Source organism: Scyliorhinus torazame, chromosome 5, assembly GCF_047496885.1.
Source record: "Scyliorhinus torazame isolate Kashiwa2021f chromosome 5, sScyTor2.1, whole genome shotgun sequence".
In the NCBI taxonomy this organism is placed as follows: Eukaryota; Metazoa; Chordata; class Chondrichthyes; order Carcharhiniformes; family Scyliorhinidae; genus Scyliorhinus; species Scyliorhinus torazame.
In genome coordinates, this window is record NC_092711.1 from 132,508,040 (window position 1) to 132,528,662 (window position 20,623).

The 20,623-nt window shown below is 55.1% G+C and overlaps 1 protein-coding gene across 1 annotated transcript in view; it reads left to right on the top strand.

The window, feature by feature from the left end:
* The window catches only part of LOC140417922 (uncharacterized), a 54,709-nt gene extending 35,106 nt beyond the window's left edge, over positions 1-19,603 (top strand). Inside the window, exons 3-9 of the mRNA XM_072501354.1 lie at positions 3,098-3,213; positions 3,546-3,692; positions 5,822-5,948; positions 7,137-7,584; positions 14,952-15,079; positions 16,828-16,932; positions 18,173-19,603. Coding sequence (XP_072357455.1) covers positions 3,098-3,213; positions 3,546-3,692; positions 5,822-5,948; positions 7,137-7,584; positions 14,952-15,079; positions 16,828-16,932; positions 18,173-18,343 — 1,242 coding nt within the window. The 3' untranslated portion in view covers positions 18,344-19,603. The remainder of the gene's footprint in view (positions 1-3,097; positions 3,214-3,545; positions 3,693-5,821; positions 5,949-7,136; positions 7,585-14,951; positions 15,080-16,827; positions 16,933-18,172) is intronic.
* Positions 19,604-20,623: the final 1,020 nt, after the last annotated feature.

Here is a 20,623-nt window from a genome sequence, read left to right on the forward strand (position 1 = left end):
TGGCTCTCTCTCGCTCCCCGTGGCTCTCTCTCGCTCCCCGTGGCTCTCTCTCGCTCCCCGTGGCTCTCTCTCGCTCCCCGTGGCTCTCTCTCGCTCCCCGTGGCTCTCTCTCGCTCCCCGTGGCTCTCTCTCGCTCCCCGTGGCTCTCTCTCGCTCCCCGTGGCTCTCTCTCGCTCCCCGTGGCTCTCTCTCGCTCCCCGTGGCTCTCTCTCGCTCCCGTGGCTCTCTCTCGCTCCCCGTGGCTCTCTCTCGCTCCCCGTGGCTCTCTCTCGCTCCCCGTGGCTCTCTCTCGCTCCCCGTGGCTCTCTCTCGCTCCCCGTGGCTCTCTCTCGCTCCCCGTGGCTCTCTCTCGCTCCCCGTGGCTCTCTCTCGCTCCCCGTGGCTCTCTCTCGCTCCCCGTGGCTCTCTCTCGCTCCCCGTGGCTCTCTCTCGCTCCCCGTGGCTCTCTCTCGCTCCCCGTGGCTCTCTCTCGCTCCCCGTGGCTCTCTCTCGCTCCCCGTGGCTCTCTCTCGCTCCCCGTGGCTCTCTCTCGCTCCCCGTGGCTCTCTCTCGCTCCCCGTGGCTCTCTCTCGCTCCCCGTGGCTCTCTCTCGCTCCCCGTGGCTCTCTCTCGCTCCCCGTGGCTCTCTCTCGCTCCCCGTGGCTCTCTCTCGCTCCCCGTGGCTCTCTCTCGCTCCCCGTGGCTCTCTCTCGCTCCCCGTGGCTCTCTCTCGCTCCCCGTGGCTCTCTCTCGCTCCCCGTGGCTCTCTCTCGCTCCCGTGTCTCTCTCTCGCTCCCCGTGTCTCTCTCTCGCTCCCCGTGTCTCTCTCTCGCTCCCCGTGTCTCTCTCTCGCTCCCCGTGTCTCTCTCTCGCTCCCCGTGTCTCTCTCTCGCTCCCCGTGTCTCTCTCTCGCTCCCCGTGTCTCTCTCTCGCTCCCCGTGTCTCTCTCTCGCTCCCCGTGTCTCTCTCTCGCTCCCCGTGTCTCTCTCTCGCTCCGTGTCTCTCTCTCGCTCCCGTGTCTCTCTCTCTCTCTCTCTCCCCTTGTCTCTCTCTCGCTCCCCGTGTCTCTCTCTCGCTCCCCGTGTCTCTCTCTCGCTCCCCGTGTCTCTCTCTCGCTCCCCGTGTCTCTCTCTCTCTCTCTCTCTCCCCTTGTCTCTCTCTCGCTCCCCGTGTCTCTCTCGCTCCCCGTGTCTCTCTCTCTCCCCTTGTCTCTCTCTCTCCCCTTGTCTCTCTCTCTCTCTCTCTCTCTCGCTCCCCGTGTCTCTCTCAAAGAACAAAGAAATGTACAGCACAGGAACAGGCCCTTCGGCCCTCCAAGCCCGTGCCGACCATACTGCCCGACTAAACTACAATCTTCTACACTTCCTGGGTCCGTATCCTTCTATTCCCATCCTATTCATATATTTGTCAAGATGCCCCTTAAATGTCCCTATCGTCCCTGCTTCCACTACCTCCTCCGGTAGTGAGTTCCAGGCACCCACTACCCTCTGCGTAAAAAACTTGCCTCGTACATCTACTCTAAACCTTGCCCCTCTCACCTTAAACCTATGCCCCCTAGTAATTGACCCCTCTACCCTGGGGAAAAGCCTCTGACTATCCACTCTGTCTATGCCCCTCATAATTTTGTATACCTCTATCAGGTCGCCCCTCAACCTCCTTCGTTCCAGTGAGAACAAACCGAGTTTATTCAATCGCTCCTCATAGCTTATGCCCTCCATACCAGGCAACATTCTGGTAAATCTCTTCTGCACCCTCTCTCAAGCCTCCACATCCTTCTGGTAGTGTGGCGACCAGAATTGAACACTATACTCCAAGTGTGGCCTAACTAAAGTTCTATACAGCTGCAACATGACTTGCCAATTCTTATACTCGCTCCCCGTGTCTCTCTCGCTCCCCGCGTCTCTCTCGCTCCCCGCGTCTCTCTCGCTCCCCGCGTCTCTCTCGCTCCCCGCGTCTCTCTCGCTCCCCGCGTCTCTCTCGCTCCCCGCGTCTCTCTCGCTCCCCGCGTCTCTCTCGCTCCCCGCGTCTCTCTCGCTCCCCGCGTCTCTCTCGCTCCCCGCGTCTCTCTCGCTCCCGCGTCTCTCTCGCTCCCCGCGTCTCTCTCGCTCCCCGCGTCTCTCTCGCTCCCCGCGTCTCTCTCGCTCCCCGCGTCTCTCTCGCTCCCCGCGTCTCTCTCGCTCCCCGCGTCTCTCTCGCTCCCCGCGTCTCTCTCGCTCCCCCGTCTCTCTCGCTCCCCCCGTCTCTCTCGCTCCCCCCGTCTCTCTCGCTCCCCCCGTCTCTCTCGCTCCCCCCGTCTCTCTCGCTCCCCCCGTCTCTCTCGCTCCCCCCGTCTCTCTCGCTCCCCCCGTCTCTCTCGCTCCCCCCGTCTCTCTCGCTCCCCCCGTCTCTCTCGCTCCCTCCCCCCGTCTCCCTCGCTCTCTCCCCCCGTCTCCCTCGCTCTCTCCCCCCGTCTCCCTCGCTCTCTCCCCCCGTCTCCCTCGCTCTCTCCCCCGTCTCCCTCGCTCTCTCCCCCCGTCCCCCTCGCTCTCTCCCCCCCGTCCCCCTCGCTCTCTCCCCCCCGTCTCCCTCGCTCTCTCCCCCGTCTCCCTCGCTCTCTCCCCCCGTCTCCCTCGCTCTCTTCCCCCGTCTCTCTCGCTCTCTTCCCCCTGTCTCTCTCGCTCTCTTCCCCCTGTCTCTCTCGCTCTCTCCCCCTGTCTCTCTCGCTCTCTCCCCCTGTCTCTCTCGCTCTCTCCCCCTGTCTCTCTCGCTCTCTCCCCCTGTCTCTCTCGCTCTCTCCCCCTGTCTCTCTCGCTCTCTCCCCCTGTCTCTCTCGCTCTCTCCCCCTGTCTCTCTCGCTCTCTCCCCCTGTCTCTCTCGCTCTCTCCCCCTGTCTCTCTCGCTCTCTCCCCCTGTCTCTCTCGCTCTCTCCCCCTGTCTCTCTCGCTCTCTCCCCTGTCTCTCTCGCTCTCTCCCCCTGTCTCTCTCGCTCTCTCTCTCTCTTTCCCCCTGTCTCTCTCTCTCTCTCCCCCCCTGTCTCCCTCCCCCCCGTCTCCCTCTCTCTCTCTCTCTCTCGCCCCGTCACTCTCGCTCCATCTCGTTTCGTGGCTCCCTCTCACTCACGCTCTGTCTCCTTTCACAGGCGCACACCAATCAGATCAGCGCCGTCGCCTTCTTCTCCGAGGACGGTTTTGCAGTGGGATCATTTGATAAGAGGGTCTCCATCTGGACTCTCCGTCCCCACCAACACTCCGTACGGTAAGAAACGTGCAAACATTGAGTGGGACACGAGACCCACCGAGGGGGGGGGCACTAAACCCTCACCCACACGAGAGACCCAGTGAGGGAGGGAAGGTTAAACCCTCACAGGAGGGAAGGTTTCTGGGTGGGGTCTGTAAAAGCCGGTGGTCGGGAGAGGAAAGGCAATAATTCCCCAGTGGTAGTACCGAGGTTGATGAATCGCTCTCTTACCCTCCTCCCTCTCACCATCAGTCTCTCTTCCTCTACACTCTTTCCCCATCTTCCCCCACCCACCACCTCCCTATTGCCAGCTGCCCCAGCTTTCACCTGCTCTGTGCTCTCTCCTCCAGGATGCATCTCCAGTCGACGTTCTCCCTGGATTTTCCCACCTACTACATGAGCATGCTCCGAATGCAGGACCGCCTCCTGGTGGGTGATCTGAAAGGAAACCTTGTCGCCTGGAGCCCAGAGGAGGGGCGACGGACATTGATGGAGAGGTAGGTAATCGACCCCTGACAGAGGAGGGACCCTGGACAAGGAGAGGTAGAAGACCCTGACAGAGGAGGGACCCTGGACAAGGAGAGAGAGGTAGGAGACCCTGACAGAGGAGGGACCCTGGACAGCGATGGAGAGGTAGGAGACCCTGACAGAGGAGGGACCCTGGACAGCGATGGAGAGGTAGGAGACCCTGACAGAGGAGGGACCCTGGACAAGGATGGAGGGGTAGGAGACCCTGACAGAGGAGGGACCCTGGACAAGGAGAGGTAGAAGACCCTGACAGAGGAGGGACCCTGGACAGCGATGCAGAGGTAGGAGACCCTGACAGAGGGGGGACCCTGGACAAGGAGAGAGAGGTAGGAGACCCTGACAGAGGAGGGACCCTGGACAAGGATGGAGAGGTAGGAGACCCTGACAGAGGAGGGACCCTGGACAAGGAGAGGTAGAAGACCCTGACAGAGGAGGGACCCTGGACAGCGATGCAGAGGTAGGAGACCCTGACAGAGGGGGGACCCTGGACAAGGAGAGAGAGGTAGGAGACCCTGACAGAGGAGGGACCCTGGACAAGGATGGAGAGGTAGGAGACCCTGACAGAGGAGGGACCCTGGACAAGGATGGAGAGGTAGGAGACCCTGACAGAGGAGGGACCCTGGACAAGGATGGAGAGGTAGGAGACCCTGACAGAGGAGGGACCCTGGACAAGGAGAGAGAGGTAGGAGACCCTGACAGAGGAGGGACCTTGGACAGCGATGGAGAGGTAGGAGACCCTGACAGAGGAGGGACCCTGGACAGCGATGGAGAGGTAGAAGACCCTGACAGAGGAGGGACCCTGGACAAGGATGGAGACGTAGGAGACCCTGACAGAGGAGGGACCCTGGACAAGGAGAGAGAGGTAGGAGACCCTGACAGAGGAGGGACCCTGGACAAGGGGAGGTAGAAGACCCTGACAGAGGAGGGACCCTGGACAAGGAGAGGTAGAAGACCCTGACAGAGGAGGGACCCTGGACAGCGATGCAGAGGTAGGAGACCCTGACAGAGGGGGGACCCTGGACAAGGAGAGAGAGGTAGGAGACCCTGACAGAGGAGGGACCCTGGACAAGGATGGAGAGGTAGGAGACCCTGACAGAGGAGGGACCCTGGACAAGGAGAGAGAGGTAGGAGACCCTGACAGAGGAGGGACCTTGGACAGCGATGGAGAGGTAGGAGACCCTGACAGAGGAGGGACCCTGGACAGCGATGGAGAGGTAGAAGACCCTGACAGAGGAGGGACCCTGGACAAGGATGGAGACGTAGGAGACCCTGACAGAGGAGGGACCCTGGACAAGGAGAGAGAGGTAGGAGACCCTGACAGAGGAGGGACCCTGGACAAGGGGAGGTAGAAGACCCTGACAGAGGAGGGACCCTGGACAAGGAGAGGTAGAAGACCCTGACAGAGGAGGGACCCTGGACAGCGATGCAGAGGTAGGAGACCCTGACAGAGGGGGGACCCTGGACAAGGAGAGAGAGGTAGGAGACCCTGACAGAGGAGGGACCCTGGACAAGGATGGAGAGGTAGGAGACCCTGACAGAGGAGGGACCCTGGACAAGGATGGAGAGGTAGGAGACCCTGACAGAGGAGGGACCCTGGACAAGGATGGAGAGGTAGGAGACCCTGACAGAGGAGGGACCCTGGACAGCGATGGAGAGGTAGGAGACCCTGACAGAGGAGGGACCCTGGACAAGGAGAGGTAGAAGACCCTGACAGAGGAGGGGCCCTGGACAAGGATGGAGAGGTAGGAGACCCTGACAGAGGAGGGACCCTGGACAGCGATGGAGAGGTAGAAGACCCTGACCGAAGAGGGGCGATGGAGAGGTGGGAGACTCCGAGAAAGGAGGGGGACCGGGAATAGCTGGCAGAGGTTTACGAGGGTTATAGAGGTCGGGGTAATTGGAGAAAAAGAGACCACGTGAGGTGGAGCGGGGTCGGGGGTCAGAGCGTCCATGCGAGTTTGAAGGAAGGAGAGGGTTCAGCTCCACCCCTCCCCCTTTCACCTCTCGCCTCTCCTTTTCCCACATTCCCACCTCCCCTCGCCTTGCCCCATTCTCCCCGTACAGTCACTCACTTTCCCCCCCCCTTTCCCTTTCCCAGTGATTATCTCTGCTACCTCTTCTCACGGGTTATCGAGAGGCGTGACGGCTCCTTGCTGGCCGTCGATGGTCCGCGATGCACCTCGCTGCTCGTCCTCGAAAAGAAAATCAAAAGCTCATCGAGTGAGGTAAAGACCCCCTGTTCTGGCCGGCTCTCCTTCCCCCTCCTCGCCCTCTTTCCCCCTCCTCGCCCTCTTTCCCCCTCCTCGCCCTCTTTCCCCCTCCTCGCCCTCTTTCCCCCTCCTCGCCCTCTTTCCCCCTCCTCGCCCTCTTTCCCCCTCCTCGCCCTCTTTCCCCCTCCTTGCCCTCTTTCCCCCTCCCCACCCTCTTCCCCCTCCCATCCCATCACCAATACATTGTCTCTGGCCAAGTCCGTCTTCAGATCTTGGAAAAGCATTTTCCAATTGTCCGAGCGAAAGCGGACAATGGCTGTTTTGTGGGATCTTGCCGTGCACGACAAAATGGCCGCCGCGTTTCCCCCACACAGCGTTGGGTTTGGAAAGTAGTTTGTTCGCTGCAAAAATATTTTGTGACTCCATCATCTCAAAGAGTGAGGGTGTCGCCCCGTTTCAGACAGAGATGAGGAGGAATTTCCCCTCTCGGAGGGTGGTGAATGTGTGGAATTCTTTCCCACAGGGAGCTGTAGAGGCTGGGCCGTTAAGTACGTTCAAGGCCGAGACAGACAGATTTTTAATCGGTGAGGGAATCGAGGGTTTAATGGGATAAGGCAGGAAAGTGGAGTTGGGGATTATCACATCGGATCAATCACGATTATTATCTCGAGTTCATGGAGTCCCTAAAGTGCAGAATGAGGCCGTTTGATCCATCAAGTCTGCACTCACCCTCTGAAAGAGAACCCCACTTCGACCCACTCCCCTCCATCCTATCCCCGTAACCCCTCCTGACCTGCACGTCTTTGGACTGTGGGAGGAAACCGGAGCACCCGGGGGAAACCCACGCAGACACGGGGAGGACGTGCAGACTCCGCACAGACAGTGACCCAAGCCGGGAATCGAACCTGGGACCCTGGAGCTGTGAGGCAGCAGTGCTAACCGCCGTGCCGCCCAGTTGAATGGCGGAGCAGACCCCACTGGGCCTATTTCTGCCACTGGGCCTCATGAGGCCATCCTCCATTGGGCACGGGGGCTAGAGAAATGCAGATCGGGAAAGTGGCGCTGAGGGAGGTTGTTGGAGTGGAGGGGGGGGGGGGGGGGGGGGGTGGAGGTGGAGGTGATCAGCATCAGCGGGGGGAGGCGAGATAGGAGACTGCTTTTGTAAAATACGTCTAAAAGAATTGTGTACGTTCCGTCCCACAGCAGGAGAGAAGTTGGGAAGACTGCGATTCGGAAGCCGAGAGGGAGACGGAGAAGCAGGATGGGGAGCCGATTCCGGATGCAGAGCAGAATCAGGAGTCGGAGAAACGGGATACAGACCCGGAGCAGGATGTGGAGTCGGAGAAACGGGATACTGACCCGGAGCAGGATGTGGAGTCGGAGAAACGGGATACGGACCCGGAGCAGGATGTGGAGTCGGAGAAACGGGATACGGACCCGGAGCAGGATGTGGAGTCGGAGAAACGGGATACGGACCCGGAGCAGGATGTGGAGTCGGAGAAACTGGATACGGACCCGGAGCAGGATGCGGAGCTGTTGCAAGTCAGCAACATGTTCCAGGTGACCCCCTGGGGCTTGTACAGCCCGGAGACGAGCGACACATTTCTGTGGCTGACCGTGGTGAAGGAATCTGGCACAATGCCAGGAGGAGGTAAGACTCTGAGCAGTGTCCGTCAAGCACAGGTTCAAGGAGAGGCCCCTTGGCGCACTGGGCCAGATTGAGTCCGTACCTCCCACTCCACCCTCCCAATCCAGGCGAGGCCACTTTTCTGTCATCGGGGAACTGATGGGGGGGTCATTGGATCAGACGCCGACCTCTCACCCTCTGGCGGCCTGGTTGTAGCTGAATGGGGGTTACCATTGATCAGAAACTAAACTTAATACTCTGGCGACCAGGGTAGGTCAAAGGCCAGGAATCCTACTGCGAGTAACTCACTTCCTGACCCTCCCCCCCCCTCCCTCACCAAAGCCCGTCCGCCATCTACAAGATGCACTGCAGTAACTCAGCAAGGTTCCTGATCTATCAGATCTCACTGCATTAGCATCGGTCTGGGCCCCAATTTGTGATAATCACCGGTTTGCCCCGGGAAGTATGGATGAGGGGTTCCGGATATGGCAGAGAGCAGGGATTGAGAGGATGGGGAATATGTTTATAGAGGGGAGCTTTCTGAGTAGGAGGCCGCTGGAGGAGAAGTTTGGGTTGGCGAGGGGAAACAAATTCAGGTACCTGCAGGTGCGGGACTTCTTACGTAAACAAGTGCCAACCTTCCCGCTCCTATCGCTAAGGGGGATTCAGGACAGGGTAGTTTCCAGAGGGTGGGTAGGAGAAGGGAGCGTCTCTGACATTTACAAGGAGCTTATGGGGTCAGAGGAGACGCCGACTGAGGAGCTGAAGCGCAAGTGGAAGGAGGAGCTGGGAGGTGAGATAGAGGATGGTCTATGGGCGGACGGGTTGAGTAGAGTCAACGCGTCCGCAACATGTGTCAGGCTCAGCCTGATACAATTCAAGGTCGTTCATCGCGCTCACATGACAGTGGCCCAGATGAGCAGATTCTTTGGGGTGGAAGACAGGTGCGCAAAATGTGCGGGAGGACCGGTGAACCATGTCCACGTGTTCTGGGCATGTCCGAAGCTTAGGGGATTTTGGCAGGGGTTTGCAGAAGTCATGACCACGGTGTTAAAAATAAGGGTGGCATTGAGTCCAGAGTTGGCGATTTTCGGGGTGTCGGAAGACCCGGGAATCCAGGAGGAGAAAGAGGCAGACGTTCTGGCCTTTTCTTCCCCGGTAGCCCGGAGATGGATACTATTAGCTTAGAGGGACTCAAAGCCCCCGAAGTCGGAGACCTGGCTATCGGACATGGCGAGCTTTCTGTTTGGAGAAAATTAAATTCGCCTTGAGAGGGTCAATGTTTTATTTCATAACTTTAGAGTACCCAATTCATTTTTTCCAATTAAGGGGCAATTTAGTGTGGCCAATCCACCTACCCTGCGCATCTTTGGGTTGTGGGGATGAGACTCACGCAGACACGGGGAGAATGTGCAAACTCCACACGGACAGTGACCCAGGGCCGGGATTCAAACCCGGGTCCTCGGCGCCGTGAGGCAGCAGTGCTAACCACTGGGCCACCCTGCTGCCCTGAGAGGGTCAATGTTAGGGGTCGCCCGGAGGTGGCAGCCGTTCATCGACTTCTTTGCGGAAAATTAATCGTCAGCAGACGGGGGATGGTGGGGGGGAGGGGGGGGGGGGCGAGTAGTTTAGATTAGAGTAGGGGGGCAATAATGGTGGGTCCTGTACGAAAGGTAAACGGCTTTTGCACTATGTTTATGGTTTCATGTATATTGTTTATTTTGTTGTTGTTAAATAGAACATAGAACATAGAACATAGAAAATACAGCACAGAACAGGCCCTTCGGCCCACGATGTTGTGCCGAACCTTTGTCCTAGATTAATCATAGATTATCATTGAATCTACAGTGCAGAAGGAGGCCATTCGGCCCCCTGAGTCTGCACCAGCTCTTGGAAAGAGCACCCTACCCAAACTCAACACCTCCACCCAACACCAAGGGCAATTTGGACATTAAGGGCAATTTATCATTGGCCAATTCACCTAACCCGCACATCTTTGGACTGTGGGAGGAAACCGGAGCACCCGGAGGAAACCCACGCAGACACGGGGAGGACGTGCAGACTCCGCACAGACAATGACCCAGGCCGAAATCGAACCTGGGACCATGGATCTGTGAAGCAATTGTGCTATCCACAATGCTACCGTGCTGCCCTTAAGAACAAATAAATCTACACTATATCATTTTCCCGTAATCCATGTACCTATCCAACAGCTGCTTGAAGGTCACTAATGTTTCCGACTCAACTACTTCCACAGGCAGTGCATTCCATGCCCCCACTACTCTCTGGGTAAAGAACCTACCTCTGATATCCCTCCTATATCTTCCACCTTTCACCTTAAATTTATGTCCCCTTGTAATGGTGTGTTCCACCTGGGGAAAAAGTCTCTGACTGTCTACTCTATCTATTCCCCTGATCATCTTATAAACCTCTATCAAGTCGCCCCTCATCCTTCTCCGCTCTAATGAGAAAAGGCCTAGCACCCTCAACCTTTCCTCGTAAGACCTACTCTCCATTCCAGGCAACATCCTGGTAAATCTTCTTTGCACCTTTTCCAGAGCTTCCACATCCTTCCTAAAATGAGGCGACCAGAACTGTACACAGTACTCCAAATGTGGCCAAAGTTTTGTACAGCTGCATCATCACCTCACGGCTCTTAAATTCAATCCCTCTGTTAATGAACGCGAGCACACCATAGGCCTTCTTCACAGCTCTATCCACTTGAGTGGCAACTTTCAAAGATGTATGAACATAGACCCCAAGGTCTCTCTGCTCCTCCACAATGCCAAGAACTCTACCGTTAACCCTGTATTCCGCATTCATATTTGTCCTTCCAAAATGGACAACCTCACACTTTTCAGGGTTAAACTCCATCTGCCACTTCTCAGCCCAGCTCTGCATCCTATCTATGTCTCTTTGCAGCCGACAACAGCCCTCCTTACTATCCACAACTCCACCAATCTTCGTATCGTCTGCAAATTTACTGACCCACCCTTCAACTCCCTCATCCAAGTCATTAATGAAAATCACAAACAGCAGAGGACCCAGAACTGATCCCTGCGGTACACCACTGGTAACTGGGATCCAGGCTGAATATTTGCCATCCACCACCACTCTCTGACTTCTATCGGTTAGCCAGTTCGTTATCCAACTGGCCAAATTTCCCACTATCCCATGCCTCCTTACTTTGTGCAGAAGCCTACCATGGGGAACTTTATCAAATGCCTTACTAAAATCCATGTACACTACATCCACTGCTTTACCTTCATCCACATGCTTGGTCACCTCCTCAAAGAATTCAATAAGATTTGTAAGGCAAGACCTACCCCTCACAAATCCGTGCTGACTATCCCTAATCAAGCAGTGTCTTTCCAGATGCTCAGAAATCCTATCCTTCAGTACCCTTTCCATTACTTTGCCTACCACCGAAGTAAGACTAACTGGCCTGTAATTCCCAGGGTTATCCCTAGTTCCTTTTTTGAACAGGGGCACGACATTCGCCACTCTCCAATCCCCTGGTACCACCCCTGTTGACAGTGAGGACGAAAAGATAATTGCCAACGGCTCTGCAATTTCATCTCTTGCTTCCCATAGAATCCTTGGATATATCCCGTCAGGCCCGGGGGACTTGTCTATCCTCAAGTTTTTCAAAATGCCCAACACATCTTCCTTCCTAACAAGTATTTCCTCGAGCTTACCAATCTGTTTCACACTGTCCTCTCCAACAATATCGCCCCTCTCATTTGTAAATACAGAAGAAAAGTACTCATTCAAGACCTCGCCTATCTCTTCAGACTCAATACACAATCTCCCGCTACTGTCCTTGATCGGACCTACCCTCGCTCTAGTCATTCTCATATTTCTCACATATGTGTAAAAGGCCTTGGGGTTTTCCTTGATCCTACCCGCCAAAGATTGTTCATGCCCTCTCTTAGCTCTCCTAATCCCTTTCTTCAGTTCCCTCCTGGCTATCTTGTATCCCTCCAATGCCCTGTCTGAACCTTGTTTCCTCAGCCTTACATAAGTCACCTTTTTCCTCTTAACAAGACATTCAACCTCTCTTGTCAACCATGGTTCCCTCACTCGACCATCTCTTCCCTGCCTGACAGGGACATACATATCAAGGACACGTAGCACCTGTTCCTTGAACAAGTTCCACATTTCACTTGTGTCCTTCCCTGCCAGCCTATGTTCCCAACTTATGCACTTCAATTCTTGTCTGACAACATCGTATTTACCCTTCCCCCAATTGTAAACCTTGCCCTGTTGCACGTACCTATCCCTCTCCATTACTAAAGTGAAAGTCACAGAATTGTGGTCACTATCTCCAAAATGCTCCCCCACTAACAAATCTATCACTTGCCCTGGTTCATTACCCAGTACTAAATCCAATATTGCCCCTCCTCTGGTTGGACAATCTACATACTGTGTTAGAAAAGCTTCCTGGACACACTGCACAAACACCACCCCATCCAAACTATTTGATCTAAAGAGTTTCCACTCAATATTTGGGAAGTTAAAGTCGCCCATGACTACTACCCTATGACTTCTGCACCTTTCCAAAATCTGTTTCCCAATCTGTTCCTCCACATCTCTGCTACTATTGGGGGGCCTATAGAAAACTCCTAACAAGGTGACTGCTCCTTTCCTATTTCTGACTTCAACCCATACTACCTCAATAGGCTGATACTCCTCGAACTGCCTTTCTGCAGCTGTTATACTATCTCTAATTAATAATGCCACCCCCCCACCTCTTTTACCACCCTCCCTAATCTTATTGAAACATCTATAACCAGGGACCTCCAACAACCATTTCTGCCCCTCTTCTATCCAAGTTTCCGTGATGGCCACCACATCGTAGTCCCAAGTACCGATCCATGCCTTAAGTTCACCCACCTTATTCCTGATGCTTCTTGCGTTGAAGTATACACACTTCAACCCATCTCCGTGCCTGCAAATACTCTCCTTTGTCAGTGTTCCCTTCCCCACTGCCTCATTAACTCTACCAAAAATACCTCAATAAAATGTTTATTAAAAAAAAGATCTCACCGCATGTTCGTATTTGAATTGAGTCCTTCACGACGGCCATATCTAGGACAAGAGCAGCAGATACCTGGGAACCCCATCCTCTGGAGGTTCCCCTCCCAGTCACTCACCACCCCGACTTGGAAATATATCGGCCGTTCCTTCACTGTCGCTGGGGCAACATCCTGGAACTCCCTCCCTAATAGCACGGCGGGTGTACCTACACCTCGAGGACCGCAGGGGGTTCAAGAAGGCAACTCACCCACCACCACCACCTTCTGAAGGGCAACTAGGGATGGGCAATAAATGCTGGCCTGACCAGCGGCGCCCCACATCCCGTAAATGAATTTGAAAAAACTGAACGACTCCAGTACCCTCTAGCCGAAACTTAACCCCTTCCTTTACTGGTCACTGCTTCCAGCCCTCGACTCCTCCCGCGTGCAAAGTGACTCAATTCAGATGCAAATATGCGGTGAGACCTGATCGATCTGGAGCACCTCTGTTTTCTTGCAGCGGGTTCAAGACAGCGGCTCACCCACCACCTTCTCGAGGAGCAATTGGGTATGAGCAACAACTGCTCGCGACGCCCCACATCCCACAAATGATGCAACTCAATTCCAATACGAACATGCAGGGTGGTCTGATTGACCGGCAGAACCTTTTGTTTTGTTGCAATTGAACAGGGCAGGTTCAGACCTTCTGTCGAACTTATGTTTTGCCCACCCCCTCTGGGAAATCTTGCAGGCTGGACCTGATGGCTTTGAACAGAGAGAGAATGGCCCGCTGGGAAATTTAAGCGGTCAAAATTGCCAAGCGAAAATGGATTCAATTTAAAAAAATAAATAAAAACGAGTCAAGATAACGGCTGGGTTCAACAATTGTTGCCCATCCCTAATTGCCCATGAGCTGAGTGGCTCGCTCGGCCATCTCGGAGGGCATTTTCCGAGTTAACCACATTGCTGTGGGCCTGGAGTCACGTGTAGGCCAGACTGGGTAAGGGCGGCAGATTTCCCTCCCAAAAGGGCGTTGGTGACGATGATGGGTTTTTACGACCATCGATTATGGGTGTATGGTCCTGACTCGACTTGAAGGGGGCGGCACGGTGACGCAGTGGGTTAGCACTGCTGCCTCACGGCGCTGAGGTCCCAGGTTCGAATCCCGGCCCTGGGTCACTGTCCGTGTGGAGTTTGCACATTCTCCCCGTGTCTGCGTGGGTCTTGCCCCCACAACCCAAAGATGTGCAGGGTAGGTGGATTGGCCGCACTAAATTGCCCCTTAATTGGAAAAAATGAATTGGGTACTCTAAATTTATTAAAAAGAAAAAAAAAATGACTAGACTTTAAATTCCCAATGTTTATCGATTTCAAATTTGTATTTGTACCTAAGCCCTGTGTCTCTGGATTACCCGTCCGCAGTACGACTACCACCACGGCCTCCCCTCTGGTCCAGCAGCGGCCCAGCCAGATCAGCAAAGGCCTCTGCTGGAGTAATGTGTCCAATTGTGGGCGCACACGGCACTTAACGGGAAGGACGTCTTGTAGGGAGAGAGGAGGGCCGGGCACGAGGGGATCTCCGCTGAGTGGATAGGAATGGCGCTGCTGGGATTGATCCTCTCGGTGCGGAGAAGGCTAAGGGGGAGATTTAAGTCAGCCATTCGAAAATAACGAGGGGTTTACATCGAGTTGGAGAGGGGGAAAGGGCAGGAGGGCTGCGATCTGAAATGCGCCGCCTGAAAGGACGGAGGCGACAGGCTGAATAGCAAAAGGCACAAGACTTGATCGCATTCCTTTTGTTTGCGGAGAATGGTCACTGTGGTCGAGCAGACGGCACTTGTGGCAATCGCAAATGACGAGCTGTGGTAAATCTGGTGTTGGTGTCACAATTGCCGCATTCGGGGCTGTTCCACAGGAATATGTTCAAGCCCCGCGTCATTTCAGGATTACCCAGGAGTGTGGGGAACCGCTAGCTCCCCGTTGCTACCTCCATGGCAACGTGGCGGCCAATCAGCGTCGGCTTGCTGACCAAACGGCTGCCCTTTTCCCCAGCAGTACAAATTGTTGTGAGAGTTCGAAAGTTGGTATTCTTGGGTCTGTCCTGATGCGTGCAAAACGAAAAGCTTTGGCGAGATGTCCCTGTTTTCAGTCATATTGAAGTCATACCTGGGCCTCGGGTCCCACAGAAAACCTTTGCTCTTTCGCCACCGCACCCCCGTTGTGGACCTTCAATGAGTTTTTCTCTCCGAGAGCGACTGTTGAATGGGTCTCCCCCGCTGCCCCAGCATCCAGTGAGTTGCACATTATGCGGAGTGCCTCTAGCCCATGTTCATGGTGCAATTAATGGGATTTCCCCCCCATCTCTCCCTTCAGCTCATTCCATCCTCTGTGCGGACTCCCGCGGATCCCTGTGGCGCTCAGTTTGGGATCCCACCGTTGCACCAACGGACGAGACAAGCGAGCAACGTAACGAGGAGCTAATGACGTGGACCCACAAACAGGTAAACACAAAGGGAGTTTTACTCTGGATCTAACCCCGTGTTGTACCTGTCCTGGGAGTGTTTGATGGGGACCGTGTAGAGGGAGCTTTACTCTGTATCTAACCCCGTGCTGTCCCTGTCCTGGGAGTGTTTGATGGGGACAGTGTCGAGGGAGCTTTACTCTGTATCTAACCCCGTGCTGTACCTGTCCTGGGAGTGTTTGACGGGGACAGTGTAGAGGGAGCTTTACTCTGTATCTAACCCCGTGCTGTACCTGTCCTGGGAGTGTTTGATGGGGACAGTGTAGAGGGAGCTTTACTCTGTATCTAACCCCGTGCTGTACCTGTCCTGGGAGTGTTTGATGGGGACCGTGTAGAGGGAGCTTTACTCTGTATCTAACCCCGTGCTGTACCTGTCCTGGGAGTGTTTGATGGGGACAGTGTAGAGGGAGCTTTACTCTGTATCTATCCCCTGTGAAACCACTCTAAAGCCCATCTACACTATTCCCTTATCATCCATATGTCTATCCAATGACCATTTAAATGCCCTTAATGTTGGCGAGTCCACTACTGTTGCAGGCAGGGCATTCCACGCCCTTACTACTCTCTGAGTAAAGAACCTACCTCTGACATCTGTCTTATATCTATCTCCCCTCAATTTAAAGCTATGTCCCCTCGTGCTAGACATCACCATCCGAGGAAAAAAGCTCTCACTGTCCACCCTATCCAATCCTCTGATCATCTTGTATGCCTCTATTAAGTCACCTCTTAACCTCCTCTGTAACTTGTAACATCCTTCCGCACTGTCCACAACTCCACCGACTTTAGTGTCATCTGCAAATTTACTCACCAATCCTTCTACGCCCTCCTCCAGGTCATTTATAAAAATGACAAACCGCAATGGCCCCAAAACAGTGGCCCTTTTATTCTTCAAAAAATTATCTATCTTTATCTTAAAAACATTTAATGAAGGAGCCTCTACTGCTTCACTGGGCAGGGAATTCCACAGATTCACAAACCTTTGGGTGAAGAAGTTCCTCCTAAACTCAGTCCTAAATTTACTTCCCCTTATTTTGAGACTATGCCCCCTAGTTCTGCTTTCACCCGCCAGTGGAAACAACCTGCCCGCATCTATTCCCTTCATAATTTTATATGTTTCTATAAGATCTCCCCGCATCCTTCTAAATTCCGAGTACAGTCCCAGTCTACTCAACCTCTCCTTGTAATTCAACCCATTCAGCTCTGGGATTAACCTAGTGAATCTCCTCTGCACACCCTCCAGTGCCAATATGTCCTTTCTCAAGTAAGGAGACCAAAACTGAACACAATACTCCAGGTGTGGCCTCACTAACACCTTATACAATTGCAGCATAACCTCCCTAGTCTTAAACCCCATCCCTCTAGCAATGAAGGACAAAATTCCATTTGCCTTCTTAATCACCTGTTGCACCTGTAAACCAACTTTTTCCAATTAAGGAGCAATTTAGCTTGGCCAATCCACCTAACCTGCACATCTTTGGGTTGTGGGGGCGAAACCCACGCAGACACGGGGAGAATGTGCAAAGTCCACACGGACAGTGACCCAGAGCCGGGATCGAACCTGGGACCTCGGCGCCGTGAGGCAGCATTGCTAACCACTGCACCACCGTACATCGCTCTGTAACCTGTTTTGATGCATGATTGTAATGAAATGCATTAAAAAAAATAAAAAAATTTTTTTTTAAATCATTCTAACATTGCAAATATTTCTGCTCCATGTTCCTGCTGCAGGTTCACTCTGACAGGGTGACTGCAGTGTCCGACACCAAGGACCTGATCGTGACAGCGTCGTATGACCGCACTGTGCGTCTGTGGAATCGAGCGTCACTGAAGCAGGTAAACACTCCCACTCTGTCTCTCCCCCCCCCCCCACTCTGTCTCCCCCCCCCACTCTGTCTCCCCCCCCCACTCTGTCTCCCCCCCCCACTCTGTCTCCCCCCCCCCACTCTGTCTCCCCCCCCCACTCTGTCTCCCCCCCCCCCTGTCTCCCCCCCCCACTCTTGTCTTCCCCCCCCCCACTCTGTCTCCCCCCCCCACTCTGTCTCCCCCCCCCACTCTGTCTCCCCCCCCACTCTGTCTCCCCCCCCCCACTCTGTCTCCCCCCCCACTCTGTCTCCCCCCCCCCACTCTGTCTCCCCCCCCCCACTCTGTCTCCCCCCCCCCACTCTGTCTCCCCCCCCCCACTCTGTCTCCCCCCCCCCACTCTGTCTCCCCCCCCCCACTCTGTCTCCCCCCCCCACTCTGTCTCCCCCCCCCACTCTGTCTCCCCCCCCCCACTCTGTCTCCCCCCCCCACTCTGTCTCCCCCCCCCCCACTCTGTCTCTCCCCCCCCCACTCTGTCTCTCCCCCCCCCACTCTGTCTCTCCCCCCCACTCTGTCTCTCCCCCCCCACTCTGTCTCTTCCCCCCCACTCTGTCACTTCCCCCCCCCCACTCTGTCACTTCCCCCCCCCCACTCTGTCACTTCCCCCCCCCCACTCTGTCTCTTCTCCCCCCCACTCTGTCTCTTCTCCCCCCCCCACTCTGTCTCTTCTCCCCCCCCCACTCTGTCACTTCCCCCCCCCCACTCTGTCTCTTCCCCCCCCCCACTCTGTCTCTTCTCCCCCCCCCCACTCTGTCTCTTCTCCCCCCCCACTCTGTCTCTTCTCCCCCCCCCCACTCTGTCTCTTCTCCCCCCCCACTCTGTCTCTTCTCCCCCCCCACTCTGTCTCTTCTCCCCCCCCACTCTGTCTCTTCTCCCCCCCCACTCTGTCTCTTCTCCCCCCCCACTCTGTCTCTTCTCCCCCCCACTCTGTCTCTTCTCCCCCCCACTCTGTCTCTTCTCCCCCCCACTCTGTCTCTTCTCCCCCCCCACTCTGTCTCTTCTCCCCCCCCACTCTGTCTCCCCTCCCCCCCTCCGTCCTGTCCTCCCCCCTCCGTCCTCCCCTCCCCGCCCTCCGCCTTCCCCTCCCCACCCTCCGCCCTCCCCTACCCACCCTCCGCCCACCCCTCTGCCTCCCTCCGCCCACCCCCCTCCTCTTTCACCATCACCTCTCTTGCTATCTGTCTCTAACCCACGTTTTGTGACTCTTTCCCAGGTGGGTCTCTTTCCCTGCCAGGCTCCTGTGCTGTGCCTGGAGGTGAATCCAGTTATCCCTGGGATGGGGGTCTGCGGGGACTCCTCGGGAAATATCTACTTCCTGAACTGGGACAGCTTCCCCTCCGATGATGAAACCTCCGGAGCGCTGGGCACAAACGGACATCACTAGAAGCTTGAGTACAGCCATACCCAGCGACAGAGGCTGACCGGGAGAGGCGGAGGGGAATAGTGAGGGTCTGGAGAACTCTCATTCCAACAGCTAATCCTTGTGTCTTGTAGGAAGGTCTCTCCGTCAGGGACCCCTTTTAAAGAGGGAGTCTCTCCGTCAGGGACCCCTTTTAAAGAGGGAGTCTCTCCGTCAGGGACCCCTTTTAAAGAGGGGGTCTCTCCGTCAGGGACCCCTTTTAAAGAGGGAGTCTCTCCGTCAGGGACCCCTTTTAAAGAGGGAGTCTCTCCGTCAGGGACCCCTTTTAAAGAGGGAGTCTCTCCGTCAGGGACCCCTTTTAACGAGGGAGTCTCTCCGTCAGGGACCCCTTTTAAAGAGGGAGTCTCTCCGTCAGGGACCCCTTTTAAAGAGGGAGTCTCTCCGTCAGGGACCCCTTTTAAAGAGAGAGTCTCTCCGTCAGGGAGCCCTTTTAAAGAGGGAGTCTCTCCGTCAGGGACCCCTTTTAAAGAGGGGTCTCTCCGTCAGGGACCCCTTTTAAAGAGGGAGTCTCTCTGTCAGGGACTCCTTTTAAAGAGAGAGTCTCTCCGTCAGGGACCCCTTTTAAAGAGCGAGTCTCTCCGTCAGGGACTCCTTTTAAAGAGGGAGACTCTCCGTCAGGGACCCCTTTTAAAGAGGGAGTCTCTCTGTCAGGGACCCCTTTTAAAGAGGGAGTCTCTCCGTCAGGGACCCCCTTTTAAAGAGGGGGTCTCTCCGTCAGGGACCCCTTTTAAAGAGGGAGTCTCTCTGTCAGGGACTCCTTTTAAAGAGGGAGTCTCTCCGTCAGGAATTTTTTTGGAGCAGGTTAGAGAGTTTGCTGTTTGTCAATGTTCTCAATATTGGTCCGATTGCTTTGAGGGGGCGATGAATATCGCAGGCGCCGAAGGGTTTTAGCGTCTGGAAATTTAGAAATCCTTCTGGTCTGTGGGTTAATTTAAAGTCCGCAGCAGCAGCTGTTTCCGTGTTTCTTTCCTTTGCCAAATTAAGTGGGTCAGTGATGAATGCTTTGCTGATCTCACTCAGAAGGGCGTCTTCCCTTGAACTTTCAAACCTTAACGGGTCTGCATGACTGAATCTCGATAACGGCGGCGGTGGGGGTACGGGGTGGGCTACAATTGCCCAGCAGGTAAACACTGCGTGTGAGGGGTGTGGATCAGACGTGCCTAGTGCAAACGTGACTGATACGGTGTAGAGTGGTAATTACTCAATAAAAGGAATGATACCAACCGCATCTTGTCTGCAATTTTAATTTCAGTGTCGGTGTTTTTGTCCTTGCCTCCCCGTCTGCACAGGAGTTGCTGGTCCACCAGCTGTGGGGGGGGGGCGCTCTAGAATTTGGGAGGGCTACTTTAGAAATGGTGAAGGGGGGGCGGGGAGAGAGAATCCGGTGGAGGCTCGGCCATCAGCATGACGTCGGCAGGAATTCACAGCAGAATCTTCTGCTGGCTTCCTGGAGGCGGTCAGCCTCTTGTGTGTGGAGCTGTCTCCACACACACATGTACACGCACATGTCAGAACCCACAGTGGAACCCAGCTCGATGCATCCCATCACCTAGACTGCCGGGTGAACCTTTGGTGAAAGAGTTCAATGTTTATTCAACAATGAAGAAACTACATTCTCCTTCACCCGAAATGTACTTTTAACACAAGTCACAAAATCCATCTCCTGCTCCAAGTAAGTCCACAGTCCATTCAAACCAGCAGGCTGCCTGTGGTCAGACGCACCACAACCCAAAAGCAAGCGGCAGATGCTACGGATTTCTCAGCCGGACTCCTTGGAACGTCTGTCTGTCCTTCTCCCTGGTTCTGGAACCATTCTGTTCCTCAGTTTGATACCAATTCTCAGCCTTCTCCCTCCCTCCATGTCCTATTAGAGAGAGACATAAACTGCTCCATGCACCTCTAAGCATGATCGTCAACCGACCCTCTGACCGCTATGTTGCCACGCAACAGCCCATTTTTTTAATACCCTGTGTTTGCTTTAGAGTCGCAAAACATAGAACATAGAGTGCAGAAGGAGGCCATTCGGCCCATTAAGTCTGCACCGACTTAAGCCCTCACTTCCACCCTATCCCCTAACCCAATAACCCCTCACCTTTTTGGACACTAAGGGCAATTTATCATGGCCAATCCACCTACCCCTGTACGTCTTCGGTCTGTGGGAGGAAACCCACGCAGACACGAGGAGAACGTGCAGCCTGCGCACAGATAGTGGCCCAGCGGGAAATCAAACCTGGGACCCTGGTG